This window comes from Chiroxiphia lanceolata, chromosome 23 (assembly GCF_009829145.1).
Source record: "Chiroxiphia lanceolata isolate bChiLan1 chromosome 23, bChiLan1.pri, whole genome shotgun sequence".
NCBI classification, from domain to species: Eukaryota; Metazoa; Chordata; class Aves; order Passeriformes; family Pipridae; genus Chiroxiphia; species Chiroxiphia lanceolata.
The window spans coordinates 3,675,492-3,693,436 of record NC_045659.1 but is presented as its reverse complement, the minus strand read 5'-3'; the positions used below and the strand labels follow the sequence as shown (position 1 = coordinate 3,693,436).

General features: G+C 50.9%; 1 protein-coding gene across 3 annotated transcripts; it reads left to right on the top strand.

The window, feature by feature from the left end:
• The first annotated feature begins 3,982 nt into the window (after positions 1 to 3,982).
• SCN3B (sodium voltage-gated channel beta subunit 3) lies at positions 3,983 to 17,944 on the top strand. Of its 3 annotated transcripts, none has more exons than XM_032709407.1 (6): positions 3,983 to 4,105; positions 11,672 to 11,835; positions 13,293 to 13,518; positions 14,494 to 14,632; positions 15,136 to 15,232; positions 15,682 to 17,944. In XM_032709407.1, the coding sequence occupies exons 1-5, from the start codon at positions 4,081 to 4,083 to the stop codon at positions 15,197 to 15,199; spliced, it is 618 nt and encodes a 205-aa protein (XP_032565298.1). In that variant the 5' UTR covers positions 3,983 to 4,080; the 3' UTR covers positions 15,200 to 15,232; positions 15,682 to 17,944. The 3 variants fall into 3 exon arrangements, with proteins under 3 accessions (XP_032565298.1, XP_032565299.1, XP_032565297.1); XM_032709406.1 differs by lacking the exon at positions 3,983 to 4,105 and adding an exon at positions 9,648 to 10,164; XM_032709408.1 differs by lacking the exons at positions 3,983 to 4,105; positions 14,494 to 14,632; positions 15,136 to 15,232; positions 15,682 to 17,944 and adding exons at positions 9,633 to 10,164; positions 13,639 to 14,466 and having other exon boundaries at positions 13,293 to 13,579.
• Position 17,945: the final 1 nt, after the last annotated feature.

The window sequence follows — 17,945 nt, the reverse complement described above, 5'->3', positions numbered from 1 at the left end:
TTTAAAGCACTAAAGTGCTTCCTGCTGCGTGTTGGCACCTGAACCTTCCAGGAGCCCGACACGAGGTGGGGAAGAGCCCGTAAAGCTCTGCCTAGAAAGGGAAATGAGGGGAGGAGGTTTTGCTGAGCAAGGTGCAGGAAGGGCAGGAGAAGGAGATTGCCAAAGCAGCCCCTGCGTGGTCACGGGCCAGCAATGAAGGAATGGGGGTCACTGGAGGGGCGGAGGCGCCGTCGGGGCGTCGCTGGAACAGGAAACGGGAGGTGCAGGGCCCTCACCCCAAACCCGGGTTAATGGGTGCCCTGGAGCACATCACCTCGCCCTGAGCTGCCTCTGCTGCCACTCTGCCTCCTGGCAGGGAGGGCTGGACACCTCACGGGTGCAGGTGATAAAGGGCTTTATTAGTTTGTGGATGGACGGGAGCACAGAACCCACAGGCAGCGTTGACCCTCCTCGCCTGTGCTGTCTGTGCTTCAAATTCAACATCTCCAGACCCCACAGGAGCTGGGAAAAGAAAATCGTCCTTAATACTCTCAGTACTTAATACTCTTTATTACAGCTGAGGAGCTCTCAGGAATTTAGAGGAAGCACATTTCCTTCTAAATTGGAATAAGCCTCCAGCTTTTGTTGAGGATGTGTGAAGCTTTATTTCTGCCTTCAGGATGTGCATTAATGTGCTTTATTGCTTCAGTTCTCAGAGAAAACAAGCAGTGTTGATATTTATTTGGGTGTTGTTGCTCTGAGATGCTGGGAAAGGGTGGGAACGTTTGTGGTACGTGAGAAAAAGCCTATTTATAGAACAAACATCTCCTTTCTTATGGAAGTGTCATTCTTTGTCTGATTTGAATCAAGATGGGAGGGAGGAGGACGAGGAGGAAAGACTTTTCAAAGGATGGGGAGTTGCCCTCTGTAGCGAGAAATCCAACCCCCACGGAGCTCCTTGGCTGTCCAGGAGCAGGGAGAACTGCCCAGGGACAAAGTCAAATGCAGGAGGTGGGAATCTGATCCTTGCCAGGCAAGTGGAACACATTTAAGTGCAGCTGACAGGGAACGTCTGTCGGGGCTCTGCTCTGTAGTGCACAGCTTGGGTTTTAAAGGAATGACATTTCTGGCATAAAGCTTAGTGTATTTTACAGAAAAAGCTAATTTTATCTGTCCTCAAAAGGGCTTTGTTCAAAAAGTGGACACCCCATCATGGTTTGCTCACCATGCACGAGGTTCTGAGTGAGCTCTGCTTCCCTCAGCCTCCCTGCTGAACCTGTCCTGAAACAGCCACAGACAGGCTTGATAATATAAAGTAATTTTGGGTTTTAGAATGAAAACTGTACTTCCAGAAATGTTTGTAATCAAGGAATGTTTATGTGGCATGACAAAAGTATGAACTGCCTGCTGTGAGCATCCTGAGTACAGGAATGATCAGTTTAATAACTCAGGTGCTGGTGGGGCTGGTGGCCATGTGTAGTGCCTTTGGAATGGGAATGAGCTGCTTAGTGGGTCACAGAAGTAGCCTTTCACCTCCTTCTTACTGGGCATTTGGGGCCATGGGGATGCTTCCAACATAACCACTTTTATATAGAGGGTTGTACCTGTGTGTCTCTAAATGGAATATATATGCCTTGTGTTCTCTCTCTGATATGATCAGCGTGGCTCCTTGTCAAAGATCAGTTGTTATCACTGGATAACTGTACCTGGACAAGCATCTTTTGATGCTGAATCTACAGAAGTATAAAAGGAGAAGAGATTATAGTCCAAGCGGTTTCCATTTTGATATTTCAAATGTATGCATTAAAATAGCAACAAGGAAAACGTTATGAAAGTAGCAGATAAAACTTCATACAGGACAGCAAGCTTCTCTTCAGTATAAGTAAGAACAAATACCCTCTTCTTTTTTTTTGTTTATTTAATAGGAAGTTGTGCTCACAATAACACCCTTCTGGGAGCGTTGTGCCAACGTTCTGCCTTTCTGCATGTGTGAGAGTGATGGGGACTGTAGATCCACAGTGTCCCTGGTTCTGGAGCTGGACAATCCCACCTCCAGCTTTAGGAGGAAACTCTGTTTTTCCCAAGTAAGTACCACCCAAAAAAAATCTGGGTTTGGTGGCGTTTAGTTTTGAGGGTGGGCAGGTAATAATGGCACCATTAGGGCCAAGAATGCCCTTGAACTTGATTCATCCTCCACACATCACTGGCAGTTGGCACTAATTTTAAGTCCTTGACAAAACAGAGGCTGGAGCTGATGACCTGGTTCCACTGACCTTGAAACAACAACCTCTGTGACCTCCAGGCAGTGACATCACCCTGCTGCTGCTCTGTCTGCTGCCTCTGGAGCAGAAGGGCTGCTGGTGGAATTCAGTTATTCCCTGTGCCTTCCAGGAAAAAGGGATTCCTGTGGGAGCAGCAGGAGGTGAATCAGGAGGAGCAAGGAGGGAACGCAAAGGCAAGCACGTGGAGTGGAGCAGGGTTGATGCTTTATGCCAAGGCTCAGGCTGGAGGGGAATTTCTGCATCCCTCCTGCTTTTATTGTGCCACAGAAATCTAATCCTGAAGGTTGTACGGAGATGACACATCACTTAAGTCCTTTATGGCCAAATGCTTTCAGAGTTTGTCACACACCAACAGAAGAGCTGTTCTGGTGCAGGGATTTCATGGGTTTGCTAAATCAGGAAATTCAGATCTTTGGGGTGGAAGGGGAGGATTTGCCCTTGCACAGCGAGTGTTGAGTGTTACAGCTGCTTAGCTGCCACGTGACACTTTGATGTAGGTTTGTGATGTTTTATTGTGGGTTTGCACCCCCGTTTTTCTTAAGAGTTGATGTACTTCTGTAGCATTTCACAGAAAGCGGGGAAAAGGTGTGATGCAGATAACCCCATCTGTTTGCAGGTAAATTAAAGGGAGTTTTCCTGGAGAAACGACTTTGTTCCGGGGCAGCTGCAGAACTCGCAGCCACTGAGCCGAGGGGCAGAAAGGCTCCACTGAGCTCTTAGTGCAGCTCAGTGAAGAGTCTCGGGGGCTCTGGGAGGTGAATAATTAATCTCGGTGGCACCAGACGAGGAGCGGATGCCTCCAGAAGGACGCGGAGGACACGGGAACAGCGACACGGGCTCCGTGGTCCCAAGTCTGTGTTTCATCCAGCGGGATTCGGGAGCGGAGCCCGGCTCGCCCCGGGCGCTGCGGAGGCACAGCGCGACCTGCCGGGAATGCGGGAATGCTGCCGCTGTTCTCCGGGATTGCACAGCCCCGGGAATGCCTTCCCCCTGCACGTGTGCACATACGTGTTCTCTCTCTCCTTCCCCCAAGCCCCCCTCCAGGGATTTCTCCATATAATCTCTCCCTCCCTATAAGGATGTGGCCTCTGGATGGAAAGTTACGATCACTCTAAATTTATTTGTGTTTTTTTTTTTCTGTTTGTTTCTTTGTTTCAAGTTAATAAAACAGCTACCAAAAGTAAGCAAACTGTAGCAGAATCCCCAGGCAGGAGAAGGTGCCTGCGTAGGGGCTGAAGTGCCAGCAAGGAATTCCCTTTGAAAAGTGGTGGTTTGGGGGGGGGGGAAGAAAGAGGCATTTTACGGGTTCAAATCTCTGTGTGACTTCTGCTGTTTTACACAGCACCTTTAAATTTGAGCAGGGAGATGTTCCTCGCTGTCAGAAGACAAAAGACCTCAGGCACAGGGTGTGACTCTTGGGGATGGTCCTGGGCAGGGCCACGAGTTGGACTCCCTGACCCCTGTGGGTCCCTTCCAGCTCAGCATATTCTGTGACTCTGTGACCTTTCAATTCTGTCATATTTAAGCTGGAAAACTGTTTCTCCTTTCTCTTGTGTGATGTCTAATGTATTACATGCATCTTTGTCATTTTAGATGAAAGATGATGACAATGTGCTACTAGGAGGACAAAGCTGGAAACCCACAGATGGCAGATGGAGGATTATAAAGGCTCAAAACCCCCAAAAATTCTGTTTCACGACGGGAGGCTTGATTCTGCAAGAGAAACATCTCCATTACAAAGTCTCCTGGTCTTCTAAGGGGCTTGGAAATGGTGTATGTCCATGTTCACTGACAGCTGGGAGGAGATCCAACCTTATTCATGTCTCAGGAAAGCAGCAGCCAAGGTAAGGCAGCAACATTTGCTGAACAAGCTTTTCTCTCCAAAAATGCAATCGCTGCACGAGCTAAAATAATTGATGCATTTGTGTTGTTTTACTAGCGGTGAGAATTCAGAAATTAAATGAGCAAATGTGAATGAATACGTGTGGCAATCTGACACGCTAATGGGTTTTCATCCACTGCTAAAGTGAATGAGCTGAGGAGAGTCTTAAAAGCATATCTGTGAAAGTGCCACCTCATTAGGCTGGGATTGGTAAAAGAGCCCTGCAGTTCCAGCACACAAAGCCTTGCCTACGTGCAGATGCACTGCTGGATTTTATTGGCACAGTATCCAAGAAAACAATACCCCAAAGCCCCTGGACTGACAGCAGGGCTTAGAATTTCCAGGATGTATGTGTACAGTAACACACCTCCAGACGTGGCCTGCATTAAAAAAAAAAAAAAGTGTTTATTTAATTTATGGCCACATGTCAGCAACGTGTAGAAATGCAGCTCCCTGTGTTTCTTGGATGTGGAGGAGGGAATTTTCAGAATTTTCAGCCCAGCCTTGTTTGCTGCTCCAAGGGATCCCAGTCCCCAGACCCTGCCAGGCCTCTGTGCATGCGCGGGCTCTGCCTGATGGGAGGCTGCTCCACATTTAAGGAAGCATTTCCCTGGCAGGGAGCAGGGCTGTGGAAGGCAGGAAAGGCTCACAGACAGCTTGGGCAGTGTCCTTGCTGGGGCACTTCTTGTTCACAGAGGGGAGGACTCTCTAAAACCCAGTCCTTATTCTTAGTCCTGGCAGGAAAACAGTTCTCAGAGCCGAGGATAAATTGGAACAGCCTGGGTTTTCTCTGGGACATAAGGATGGCAAAGGGACTGGGCCTTGTGGGCCCTCAGGGAAAGCAGAAAGGGAGAGTAGTAAATTCAGACCATGCACCATCTGTAAGTAGTGGAGAGAGGTCCTGCAGTGTGTGTGTGACAGCAAACAGGGCTGTTGCTCAGGATGGAGCAGGTTTTTCAGGAATCATGGGGATGATTCTCCCCCACTTTGTTACACTGCATGGGGAGATTGATCTGGCAAAAAAAAAGATGCAATGCTAATGCAGGCAGGTGTTTGTGCAGGGAGAACATGTAAGACAGCAGAGTCACTCCAGGTGCAGCTTAAAGCATTAATGGGGCACTATCATTTGGAATATTGGGGATGGGGTGGGTGAGGAGGGGGGCTGGGTCCCCCTGAAGACTGCAGAGCTGTTCCCAGCACTGGGAACTGTGCATCAGCTGGAAGTGGAGGTGCACAGGTGTGGGAAGGGCACAGCTGGAGCTGTCTGTAATTTCAGATATTCGGAGGATCCAGGTGCTGGCAGGTACACGGGAAACGCATTTTAAAACCTGGGTGTGGAAAGAGAGAACTGAATGAGCCTTTATAACCCCCCAGGCACCCTGTGAAGGCAACCAGAGAAGCCTCCCCGTGCTACAGATTTCTGCTGCACGGATTGGGGAGTGCGTGGGAAGGGTGCCTACATCCATTACATTCAACATCTCTAAATTGGCATCCATTATCCCGGATGACTTCTCTGCAGAGCACTGCTCGTTTCAGACTGGCTGGAGGCAGCTCTGTGAGAGCAGCAGTGAGAAGTGTGAAGGGGGTCTCTGGCTTTTCAGGCTCTCTCCTCCTGGTTTTGGTGGCCGGGAGGGCTGGGATGGCGTCTGGGAGCCGGTGGTGGGTGTGTGCTGGCTCCTGGCAGCAGGAGGGGCTGTGCAGGGGCCGGGCCGTGCTGCTGTTCAGTGGAGAGGACGTTGGCACCGATGTGATCGGGATGGCAGAGGGAGCCGCCGGGGCGGCTGTGCCAGGGAGCCCAGACACGCAGGGCTGCGTTCCCACTCCCAAATCCCAGCCCCGGGGACCATGGCAGTGAGGGATTAGTGGGGGCAGGGTGCTGAAATTATTTTTATCTCCTCTCCTTGTTGTGCCTGTGCACAAGTGCCAGCCTTTTCAGCCTTTTTCTCTTTTTTTTTTTTTTTCCTCCTGCGAAGCATTAACTGGGTGGGTTGCCATGGCAACCCCCGCATGATAAGTTGGGCTGCCTCTCGCGGAGATTTCTCTTTCGACAGTCAAGATCTCCCTCTCTCTCTCTCTCTCTCTCGACATTCCATCCCCTTCCCCATTTCCCCTGGAGTGCCAGGATGGCACCGTGCATCCTGTGGGATGTGCTTGGAACAATCCCTGCTCTCCACCCCTTGTGCAGCTCCCAATTCAGACGGGCTCCCAGTGCAACATCCCTTTTACTTGCAAGTTTTCCTGAAGAGGGCCGGGAGGTGTTTGTTGCTTGTTCTAAACAGGCAGACATTGGAGTAGTTCCCAGCTAAGCCCAGATTACAGGGAGAATGAAACTGTGTTATTCTTTCATTCTGAATGCAAACAGTGTCTCTGAATGAGCGTGGGGAAGTTTTCTGTGAAAACAAAAGCCAGCACAGGTTGTGGCAGGTTAATAAACCACAGGTATTTATTTCAAATCACCTTTGATCTTGTCTGTGGTACATGAAAGATGCTCTAGATAAGCAATCCCAGGTGAAGAATAAACTTCTCCAGAGCTGGAGAAAAGGGTGTGATCTCCCTGACCTGTAACTCCTGAGGTTAAAATCCACCCAAATCCAAGGCCAGTTCCACTAGAGGTTTTTTTTTTTCACCTCAGGGCCCAATTTCCCTTCTTTAAACAGCAGCTACTACACCAGTCTAGCATGAACTGCTTGAGGTTGGTACCTGAGTGATTGTCATTGCTTTTTTAAGATGTTTGTAATTTAAATTGCTTGGCAGGTGAGTTCTGGAGTGCCTGGGGTTAGAGGAGGAAAGGTTTCTGTTTCTACCTGAGCAGCTGCAAAGCTGAGGCAGGAGCAGAAAGGATTGAGGGGTCAGTCAGTGGCTCTGACCAAGTCAGTGCTGTAAAGCTGCTGCTTCCTCTTAATCCTCTTGGACCCTCTCTCTGCTCCCTGGCAGGATTCTCTGTGATAGATGTAATTAGAGCAGCAGGAGCACAAACAGTGCAGCTCTGCTGATCCCTGCCCTGGGTTTGCTGGCAGGGCTTCCTGGGAATAGATGTGACTTCCACAGTACTTTGTGAAACAGGTGGTTGTCAAACTGGACCAGGCAGGGACATTGCCCAGTGGTTCCTGTGCCTGTAAAACCCCACCATCAGCACTCATCCACCACACATGGGCTGGACTGTTCCAGAAGGGTTGGGAGCAAATCCTATGGCTTAACCTGCCCTTCCCTTTGTGGAGCTGTGAATAAAGGGAGGGTGCAGTGGGAGAAAAGAAAATACTTTAGTGGCTACATTAAACTAGAGCCTTCCATCAGCTCTGGCTGTTGTGGCTGCTGTTCTGTCTTCCCATGGAGAAAAGTCAGATTTTAAGGTTTGGACATCCATGATGGATGGTTTCTAAGGGGAATTGGAAGTCTGTTGCTGGCATCTGCAAATTGCAAGTTGTTTGTCTTCCCAGTCATACCTGGCTCCTGGAGACGCATTAAATAGGTGTTTTCTTTGAGAATTTTGCTGGTAGGAGAAGAAATAAAGAAAGAAGAAGGAAGGAAAGGAAGAAGGAAGGAAAGGAAGAAGGAAGGAAGGGAAGGAAAGGAAGGAAGGGAAGGAAAGGAAGGAAAGAAAGAAGGAAGGAAGGGAAGGAAAGGAAGGAAAGGAAGAAGGAAGGAAGGGAAGGAAAGGAAGGAAGGAAAGAAGGAAGGGAAAGAAGGAAGGAGGGAAAGAAGGAAGGAAAGGAAGGAGGGAAAGAAGGAAGAGAAAGAAGGAAGGAGGGAAAGAAGGAAGAGAAAGAAGGAAGGAGGGAAAGAAGGAAGAGAAAGAAGGAAGGAGGGAAAGAAGGAAGGAAAGGAAGGAGGGAAGGAAGGAAAGAAAGAAGGAAGGAAGGAAAGAAAGAAGGAAGGAAGGAAAGAAGGAAGGAAGGAAAGAAGGAAGGAAGGAAGGAAGGAAGGAAAGAAGGAAGGGAGGAAAGAAAGAAGGAAGGGAGGAAAGAAAGAAGGAAGGGAGGAAAGAAAGAAGGAAGGGAGGAAAGAAAGAAGGAAGGGAGGAAAGAAAGAAGGAAGGGAGGAAAGAATGAAGGAAGGGAGGAAAGGAAAGAAGGAAGGAAAGGAAGGAGGGAAAGAAGGAAGGGAAGGAAAGAAAGAAGGAAGAGAAGGAAAGAAGGAAGGAAGGAAAGAATGAAGGCTGGGAGCAGAGGGACAGTGAGACCTGCCAGCCAGCATGTAGGGGCTGCCGTGGCTGTGGTTGGTCCCTGCTGGACTATTTTGGGCTGCAAAGGTTTCAGGGCTCACAGCAGCCGTGGGTTGGAACAGGGCAGAGTAACCTGTGCTGTCAGCACAGTGAAGCAGAGCAAGGCCTGAGGAGGATGTCCTTAGCTGGGAATTACTTGGAGCCGTCACAGGAGCCTGTGAAGGGTGACGTGGAGGCAGTGGCTGTGTGTGGCTCTTGGCAGATGATGAATGCAGCCTGCTGATACAAACACAATTAGGTGATGTCTAGGAAAAGTGCTGGCTTTGTTCTGTGCCTGCTCTGCTCAAGCAGTGCAGGGACCTGAGTGCAAGTGTGTGCCCTCAGCCCCCGTGCCCCCCCAGGGCTGTGACAGTGACACCCCCAGCACCGTGTGCAGCTCAACCTGGTGCTTTCTGCTGGCTGCAAATGCCCCTGTTTGGGTGGGTGGGTCTGGCCATCTGCACTCTGAGTTTTGGCACTGCTAGTCGCTCCCATGTCGTTCCCCCGTGGGGGTGGTCAGGTTTAATTGTGCTGTGCATCGAGCTGCAGATGCTTTAAAAAGAGGGAGCGCATTTAAAAAGCACTTCATTTCCCCCTCTCTGTCCACTGTGACCTTCAGAGTTGGAGGAACCCTCCGGGGCATGGTGGCCACGGTCCAAGGAGAGAAAGCCCAGCCTGCTGCTGGCATTAAACTCTCGGGAATCAGGCTGGAACATGAGGCGAGAGGATTTCCCAGTATTTCCAACCATGACCTTCAGAGCCGTGCAAATGTTAGTATTAAACTTATTACAGCAGAGGCCTTTCTGTGACCCTGCAGGGATAACTCCCCCCACCCTCCCCCCTTGGCTTTTTTTGGAGGCAGGACAGTGATGCTGATATGTGGTGCTGAGCCACAGAGACAGGACAAGGAGTGAGGGGTGCAAATTGAAATTCAGGTTGGATGTTAGGGAGGAATTCTTTACCGTGTGGTGGTGTGACAGGTTGTGTGACAGGTTACCCAGGGAGGTTGTGGATGCCACATCCCTGGAAGTGTTCAAAGCCAGGTTGGATGTTGGAGCAACCTGGTCTGGTGGAAGGTGTCGCTGCCAGTGGCAGGGGGTGGAACTGGGTGGTGTTTAAGGTCCGTTCCAGTGTGATCCTATGATATTCCCCCTCTAGCCAGGGAGAGAGGGAGGCAGCCCAGGGGTCACTGGAGCCCCGGGGAGCGGGAGGAGCCCTGCACGCCCCGGGGCCGGGGGAGGTGGCCGCGCATGCCTGTGCCGGCCGTGCCCCCCGCCCGGGCTGCTTCAGCATCCTCGGCATCCTCCTCCCGCCCGGGATCCGCGCCCCGCATCCCGCGGGAACAAAGAGCGGCGACCGCGCCCCGCGCGGGGCACCTGCTGCTGCTGCCGCTGCTGCTGCTGCTCCGCATCCTCCCTCATCCTCCCGCATCCTCCCTCATCCTCCCGCATCCTCCCGCCTCCGCCCGCCCGCGCATCATCCTCCCGCACCCGCGGCCCCAGCGCATCCTCCTCCCGCAGCGCCGGCCGCGCCCCGCGGAGCCCAGCGGAGCTGTCCGGCCCCGGGCTCTGTCCGTGGTGCTGCCGCCGGTCCCCTCAAGCCCTGCCCTCGCCCGGAGCTCGGGGCCACCTCGATCCTCCGCCCGCGCCTCCCCAGCGCGCCCGCGGCTCCCGCTCGCCCGGCATCCTGTTGCGCCGCGTCCGCGGCGAGGAGCGGAGCAGCATCTTCGGGAAGGAGCCTCTGCCCAGGCTGAGCCCTCGGAACAATGGCTGCGCTGCCGCCGATGCTCTGGGCGTCCTCGCTCGTGCTGCTGCTCTGGGGTAGGTGCTTCCATTCCCACATCTCCTAAGGATGCTGCTTTAAATCTCCTAGCAGGGCTCCCTTCGCGCTGCTTTCCGAGCGGCTTTTTTTTTTTGTTTGTTTGGCTGGTTTGTTTTCTTTTGTTTACGAGAGAAGGGAATTACGTTCGTGCAGAGTTGGTGTGAATGTGACGGAGTTGGTACGAGCAGAGAAACCCCCTCGGTGCTGAGGGGACTCACGGCACAAAGCATGTGCATGTCCTCTGCTGTTTGCTGTTGTTTGGAAATTTGCAGTGTAATTTAACGTTTAGTCGCCTTCAGGGAGGGTGTGCAGAGCATTAAGCCGTGTGTTGGTGCTTAGTTTCCGTGTAGTCTGTACAAACTGGAGTAAATCAGTTTATTGCAATTGTAACTGCCACAGGGAAAGGTGGGTTGGTCTTGCCAGCACGGCCACATTTTGATGTGCACGTCCCTCCAGCCCTGTGTGTGGGGTGCATGTCTGTGTGTGTGTGTGTTTGTGTGCATCTGATTTTACTGGAATAAAGCAGGATCCTGTAGCTTTTCCTTATTTCTCCCTGAACGCTGGTGCTACTCATGGAGCTGTGGTAGTACGGGAGAACTGGAATCGGGCTCCTGTTTCCAGGAATAGTTCCCGGGATCATACAGTGCTCCAGAGAGCGGGTTAATGGTGTCTCTGAGGCTGGGGAGGAGGGAGCAGCCAGCAAAGTCAGCGTCTGGGCTCTGGAGACAGGCTTGGGCAGACAGAGCCCGGTATTGTTTAGCCCAGGGGACAAATGTCAGCAGGGATTTGGGCTGAGATGTTGTGCTGAAACGATCCTTTCCTGCCCAAGTCTGTGCTTTCACATGCAACGATTTTCCCCTTCTTTGCAAGAGCAGTAGCTGAGAGTTTCCAGCATTAGCACAGACCTGATTGGAAGCATTTTGAGCAGGAATGCATGTGAAATCAATAACTCCTCCTGCTGCCAAATTCACTCATGTCCAAGCCCCTTGGTTCCCAGTACTGCCCAGGAAGCCCAGAGACAGGAAGGGTGGCAAATCCTCACGGATTCTGAACACATTGATGGATTAAAGCATCCAGACCTTTTAACTTAGCACAAAGAGCGAGCTGTTCCTCCTCACTGGAATTCTGGGCTTTCCCCCACCCCAGACTGTAATTGCTGCTGGAGCAGGAGCATGCTCAGCACGCATGGGAGGGAATGAACAATGCCTTTAAAGTGGCATTAATTACGAGGGGAGAGATGAAAGTTGTGGCAAAGGAGATCCTGGAGAGGTGAATCTGTGTGAAATGATCAGCCTCTGTTAATTATTATGAATTATTAATATCTCAGAGAAGGAAGGTTGGTAAAATTTGACATTTGAGACTTAATCTGTTGTCAGACGGTGCTGGTAATGAATCAAACCATTTTCCATGGGGGATGACAATGTGATCATAAATGCTAAGATGTGGATGACTGATGTCTCTCTAATTCTATCTTAACACTACTTCTCTGCTGCTCCTTTCCCCCAGCTGGTGCTTGTTCTGCAGTCTGTGTTGAAGTCCCATCTGAGACAGAGGCTGTCCAAGGAACAGACATGAAGCTGCTCTGCATCTCCTGCATGAAGAGGGAAGAGGTCACGGCCAGCACGGTGGTGGAATGGTACTACAGGCCCGAGGGTGGAAAGGATGAACTCGTATGTATGTTTGGGAACCTGTTTTCATAGGTCTTACAGTGAAACACAGCCCAGTGAACTCGTGTGGGAGAAGCCAAGAGGTATTTGTGGCAGTGTAAGTTTGCCCTGGGGCAGGATCCCCAAGGAGGACCGTGCAAGGGAGGGAGAGAGACCCAGAAATGAACAAAAGCTTTCTGCCACACTCTGATTCCAAGTCTATAGAAATGCCCCACGGGCTGCTTTTGTATCTTGGCAGAGAGACGAGCTTGGAGTTCAGCTCTGAGCTGCAGGTCTTCACAATTTCTGCAGCATTTTCACCCAGCACCAATTCTGAACAGCAACTAAGGTGTCTTTTCCTTGCTTAGCCCATTTTCACACTTGGGCACAGCATGAACCCATGGCAAGAAAAGCTAGAATCTGTTCCAGAGTTCAAACATTTGGGTCATGGATACATGAATGCCAGTTTCCAGTTCATTCCTTGAATACCTCAAGTCCAGTATCTAAGAAGGGAGGCAGAAGTATAGAGTGACACTTGGTACCCTTGGCCAGGTCTGAATCCCTTCTAAATCCCAAAGCTGTTATTTTGGAAGGTAAATTGGCCTCCAGGAAAACTGCAGGACAGGATTTACTTTATTTTGCCTCAGGGAAAGCAGTGTTATCCTGACTGTGGGAGGATCTCTGGGGCTTGTTTTGGATCCCTGTCAGGAAAAGGTAAAATCCATTTCCAGAGTGAATCAAAATGGAAATTGCACAGATGGGGGGCAACTGGGATGCAAGAAAGGATGGTGAAATGGAGGTAAACCTGAGTGCATATTTCTTTCTAGCTATTTTATCTGAGTATGGAGCATTAGATCAGTGGCTGCATTTCATCTTGACTGAGCAGGGCCAGGCAAGATGACAAATATTCTCCTTCTGTCTGACAACTGAAGGGACCACGCTGAGGGAGTGGGGATGGGGATTCACTTTCAGGGTGATATATTTATTTACCAGTGGCAACCCAAAGAATGCCAATGGAGGTGAGCTGGGACAGGCAGTGTAATGATGGGGACTGTGGTCAGCCAGAATATCCCACTGTCATATTTATCCTTCATCTCAGGGCTTCCCGAAAATGACTGTTTGTCTTTGCTGTAAATATTCTGTGGTTCTTTCTCAAGATGATCTTACATGCAGTGGCTGACAGGCACAAAGACTTGCAGGATCCTGGTTTTTAGTTCCATTGCTGCTTTTTCGTGTCACTGTCCACGTGTGTCAGTGATTTTCTGTGCCTCAGTTTCTCTGCCCCTGTGATGGAGACGCCAGTTTTGGGATAATTCAATTCTCTGTCTTTTCTAAAGTCGCCTGATATTTTGAGGTAAAGGATGATGGAATATGAATAGCTGCTGTTACTAAGGGAGCCCAGAACATCCATGGGTGTAGCTAGAGGGGGATGCTGTTCCTGTCAGTGATTAACCAGAGCTCCCTTTCACGCTCCCTCACAGATCTACGAGTACAGGAAAACCAACCAAGAATTCCCGACCCGCTTCAGCGGTCGGATACAGTGGAACGGGAGCAAAGACATGCAGGACGTGTCCATCACCGTGGTAAACGTGACCCTGAACGACTCTGGCATCTACACCTGTAACATCACCCGGGAGTTTGAGTTCGAGATCCACCGGCCCCTCTTCACCAGCTCCCGGCTCATCCACCTCACCGTGGTGGAGGAGGGTAGGACGGGCTGGCAGGGAGCGTGTTGTGCCGCCTCTGGCCGTGGGTGTTGTCCTCCAGGGTGTTGTCCTCCAGGGTGTTGTCCTCCAGGGTGTTGTCCTCCAGGGTGTTGTCCTCCAGGGATGGGCTTTGCCGTGGCAACGCAGGAGAGGGGGGCTGAGCCGCCGCACAGTCTGTCTGTCCTCGCCAACAGGGCTCAGCAGGACGGACCTGCCCGCTGTTTGCTGGCTGCAAACAGGGCTGTGTGTGAGCGTGGGGAGGCACAGCCAGCCGGCCGGGCCGGGGCACAGCTGGGCACAGCTGGGCAGGCGCGAGCAGGGGTGTCCAGCTCCTCCTGCGGCGGCTCCGGGATGCTACAGCACCGCCTTTCCCAGGGAAGCCGCAGCGTTTCCTTGCTGCCGCCCCCTCCCTGCGGGAACGGCTCATTCTCCATTTTGATATCACTCTCTTGCTTCCACCCTCCTTCCCTCTCGGGTGCTCCTGAGTCTTTCTGTTCCTCTCGGGTTTGCTCGGTTCAGCCTGGAACCCCGGCTTGCTAGAGAACAGTGGGAATTTTGCTGTTCTCTCAGAGAGGGGCGGGAGCTTTCAGCCCTCCTGTTTTCCTGCTGGGTGTTCCCCTCCCTCTTCCCCACAAGCATCTCCGTGTTTTGATCGCAAGTAGCACCAGCGAGTAGGACGCAGGGAGGAAACAGAGCGTGAGGATGAGACAGGCCAAGGGTGAGCAATCCCTGTGGATGTGGGGGTGGCACAGAACGTGAGGATCACATCATGTCTGATCCCACTGGAGGCACCCCGTGGGATTGCTGCTCTTGGCAGCCTCTCCTGGTCCCTCTCTTTTAACCCCTCACAGCCTAGTGGCACCTGGGTATCTCTGGCAAGGAGATATCTTCATCTAGGAAGGATGACACAAGGGTGGGACGTGTCCGTGGAGCTGCTGTGCTCCCACGATCAGAGACTGTTTCATTTTCTTAACAGCTGGAGAGGACTTCACCTCTGTCATCTCAGAAATCATGATGTATATTCTGCTGGTCTTCCTCACCCTGTGGCTGCTGATAGAAATGGTCTATTGCTACAGGAAAGTCTCCAAGGCAGAGGAGGCTGCCCAGGAAAACGCGTAAGTGTGGGATCTCTGGAGGTCCCAGTTGTTTTGCCAGGGTTCTTCAGGTGTCCCAGGCCAGATCAGACTGCAAGAAAACTTAATCTTGCTATTGCATGGTCTAGTTGGGTGTCCAGAAATCCCTGTAATGTTTAGGAGTACCAAGAGGCACTTCCACAGTGCAGGTGGGGAGCGTGGCCACACTGTGGTATCCCAGGGTGGCCTGGTTTGGACTGCGTGGAGATGCTCTCCTGGAAGGGCTGGTTTCTTACTGGCCCATTCCCATCTTTCTCCACACTTGGCATGGATAAGGGTGCTCTTTGAACACAGTAGGAAGGCTGTATGTGTAGGATTTTCCAGTAGGGAAGGCTCTGTGTTTGCTCCTGACTATGCCAAGGGGAGTTTCCTGCCACGAGCATCTTCTACAGGTGACATTTGTCACCTCCAGGTGAATGGACCCAAAGTGGCTTTTGCACTGTAGCACTTGAGGTTATGCTTTCCTCCTTCCCTTTCAACTACAGGACAGACTATCTTGCGATTCCCTCAGAAAACAAGGAAAACTGTGCTGTGCCTGTGGAGGAATAGCGGAGAGGAGACAGCAGAATGAACGGCACCAAGGTAGGGGATGAGGAAACTCAGTCACTGCTTGTGTGTGTCCACCTTCCAGCCTCCCTGAAGTGAGTTAGGTGCTGTGGGGCTGGAGAAAAGGCAGATGGGAGACTCCTGGAGCATGGCTGTGCTCCTCCTCTGGGTCTCAGAAGCAACACAGGTGCCTTGAGGTGGTGGGTGTAGTCATCCTACCTTAAACCCCAAACCAACACACACATTCACTTTTATGATGGAATTACACGTCCTTTGCCCCTTCCCCTTGAGTTGGGAATCATCAGCACCCCCTGCAGATGGGGAGCTGTGCCCACGAGGGCTGCAAGGGCTCCACCTCCAAAGGAATCATCTGCTGGGAAGGATTAAAACCTTTTAAATTCTTGCTCCCGTCCTGTCAGCTGCCGTGCTAATCCCATCACAACCCTCACTCTGGTGAGGTCCAAGAGGGCTTCTCTCCCTTGCAGGGGCTCTGAAGACAGAAGGACCACGTCACACCAGCCAGGTTTGAGGGGAGCTCTGCGCCGCCGGGAGGAAACACGGGGAAGTGTAAATTCTCTTCCATTTGCCTTGGACTCTGTACAGCCTTGACTTTGGTCTCATGACTCCATCCTGAGCTGCCAGCCCATTGCTAAAGGACTCTTCTGTTGAAGCATGCTGAGCAAAAGGCACAGGGGTGTGGGCAGCACGGCTCCTTCCCAAGTTTCAGTTCTATCATCACTTCAATGGCTTTGTAAATGTTACCTGTCATTCCTTAGCTGCTGTCACCACCACCTTTATTTGCTAAATATGCTAGTTCTCCATTGCAGAGGTAAAGGGTATGGATGTCATGTCACTCTGACCTGCAGGACTGGGGATGAGGGCATTTTAGGGTGATGTTCCACCACGTATTGCAGACTAAACAGTCTTATTGGTGTCAAAACAGGAAGAATTTAATTAATTAGCTGCTTGGTAAATTGATCTGGACTTTGAGCTGCCCATGCACAGGCAGAGTAGGGTGGGACTGTAATGCAGTAAAATAGTTAAAAATGTACAGTAGGAAGGATGGGCCCCTGTGCCTGGAGGCACCTGATTCTGGAGGGAATTGAGAACAGATCCTGAAATATTCCTGCTTTGGGAGGCAGGATGATGTAAGTATGAGAATCCCCCGTGTCCCTCCTTTCATTTAGCAAGTGTCAATATTCTCAGCTCCTTCCATCTGCCTTGCACAGCAGGTTTACTCCTGGAGTACACAGACACACAGTGGTAGGAGTAACCTGTGGAGCCACGTCCTGCAACAGCAACCAGGCAAGTAGGACAAGGTATGGGATCCACCTCCTTCTGGGAAACCCCGGGAAGGAAGGCAGCCTCATGCAAGAGACATAACCAGGAGGCAAAGCCCTCACAGGACAACACCTTAGTGAAATGGTTGTACATTTTACACTCTTCTCTCATGCTACAGCACAGCACCATCTAGAGGGACAGACAGAAAACACCCATTTTTCCCAGTTAGTCCTAATTCTTTCTTGTGCTAATTGCTCACTGGTTTGAATAGTCAGCATTCATCCTAAATGACCCCCTGCTGCTCAGGAATCACGCTCTAAATTCCCTCTTTCCTATGCAAACTTACCTTTTCAGAGGGTTAAGCAGAGTAAAATTTGTTCTCTGGCCTCCCACTTGATCAGTTGAGCTCAACAATTGGGATTGGAAGGGGAGAAAAAGGCAGAAAGATTGGCCAGGGTGGAATTGTACCTTAAAGAGGGGAAGGTTTGGGTTTGTCCGATGGCAGATGTTACATCCCTGCTGCAATGGAGCCTGTACTGCTTGCTAGAGTTGACAAATTTTGCTACACTGATGCTTCCAAGTAGTTCCAAAGTGCTTGTGACTCCAGGCATGCTTCCCACCTATGGAATTCCCTCTGCTTTGTTCTGCTGCTTTTTATGTGTTTGCTAAAAATCACGGAAATTACTCCATTTGTAAGTCAGGCCCAGGCCAGATTTCTAACTGGCAGTTGTTCAACAACCCTTTTTTTAGAGTGGGTGTCTAGTAAACTACTACAGTGCAGTAGGATTGCTCCCAAATCCAGAGCCAAGTCTGGCAACTGGAGCACACTTTCCACTTGTAGTCTGGGCACTGGTTCCCTAAAACCTAATATCCAAAAGGGGGGAGAAGCAGCCCCTCTTCAAGTTCAGCTGGATGTTATCATTTTCCCTACAATGATTTGCCTGCATTATCCCAACTCCAAAACCACAGCAACAGAGGAGGGAGTAGATTGTAACTCCAGAGTTTCCAGCACCGATCACAAGAGCCCATGGAGATTTTTTTTTTTTTAGGTAAGGTCACAAAACTTCTCTCCCACTTCAGCTCTGCTCCTCAGCCCCTGTGAAGCACTGAAAACCCTCTGGTTAAGTCAAAAAAAGGAGTAAACTGAGAACTTCTTGAGAGCTACCTCAGGTGGTAAAGAAGGGCCGTCCCCTTGTCCTGCACCTCCCCGTATCCCACACGCATCTCCTGGGGATGCATTTTTGTTTTGGGACACATCTTTCACTTTTCCAGTTCCTGCAGACAGATGTGGTGTTGTAGGCAGGAGAAAAAAAGTTTTGCTGGAGAATCTCACAGAGTAACAAGTGAAAAACTGGGGGGTTTTCAAGGCTGGTGGTAAAGGTTGGTCTCTGCAGAGACTCTCTGTGTTCGGACACGACAGGAGAGACTCCAGAACAGGCAGGATAATAAAGAGAACAAAGACTCACAC

Excerpts from the sequence above, each read along its gene's own strand:
- SCN3B (XM_032709406.1), top strand. The coding sequence starts at position 10,110 with ATGGCTGCGCTGCCGCCGATGCTCTGGGCGTCCTCGCTCGTGCTGCTG. Across the intron at positions 13,519-14,493 it reads CCTCACCGTGGTGGAGGAGG|CTGGAGAGGACTTCACCTCT; the intron begins GTAGGACGGGCT and ends TTTTCTTAACAG. Across the intron at positions 14,633-15,135 it reads GAGGCTGCCCAGGAAAACGC|GACAGACTATCTTGCGATTC; the intron begins GTAAGTGTGGGA and ends TTTCAACTACAG.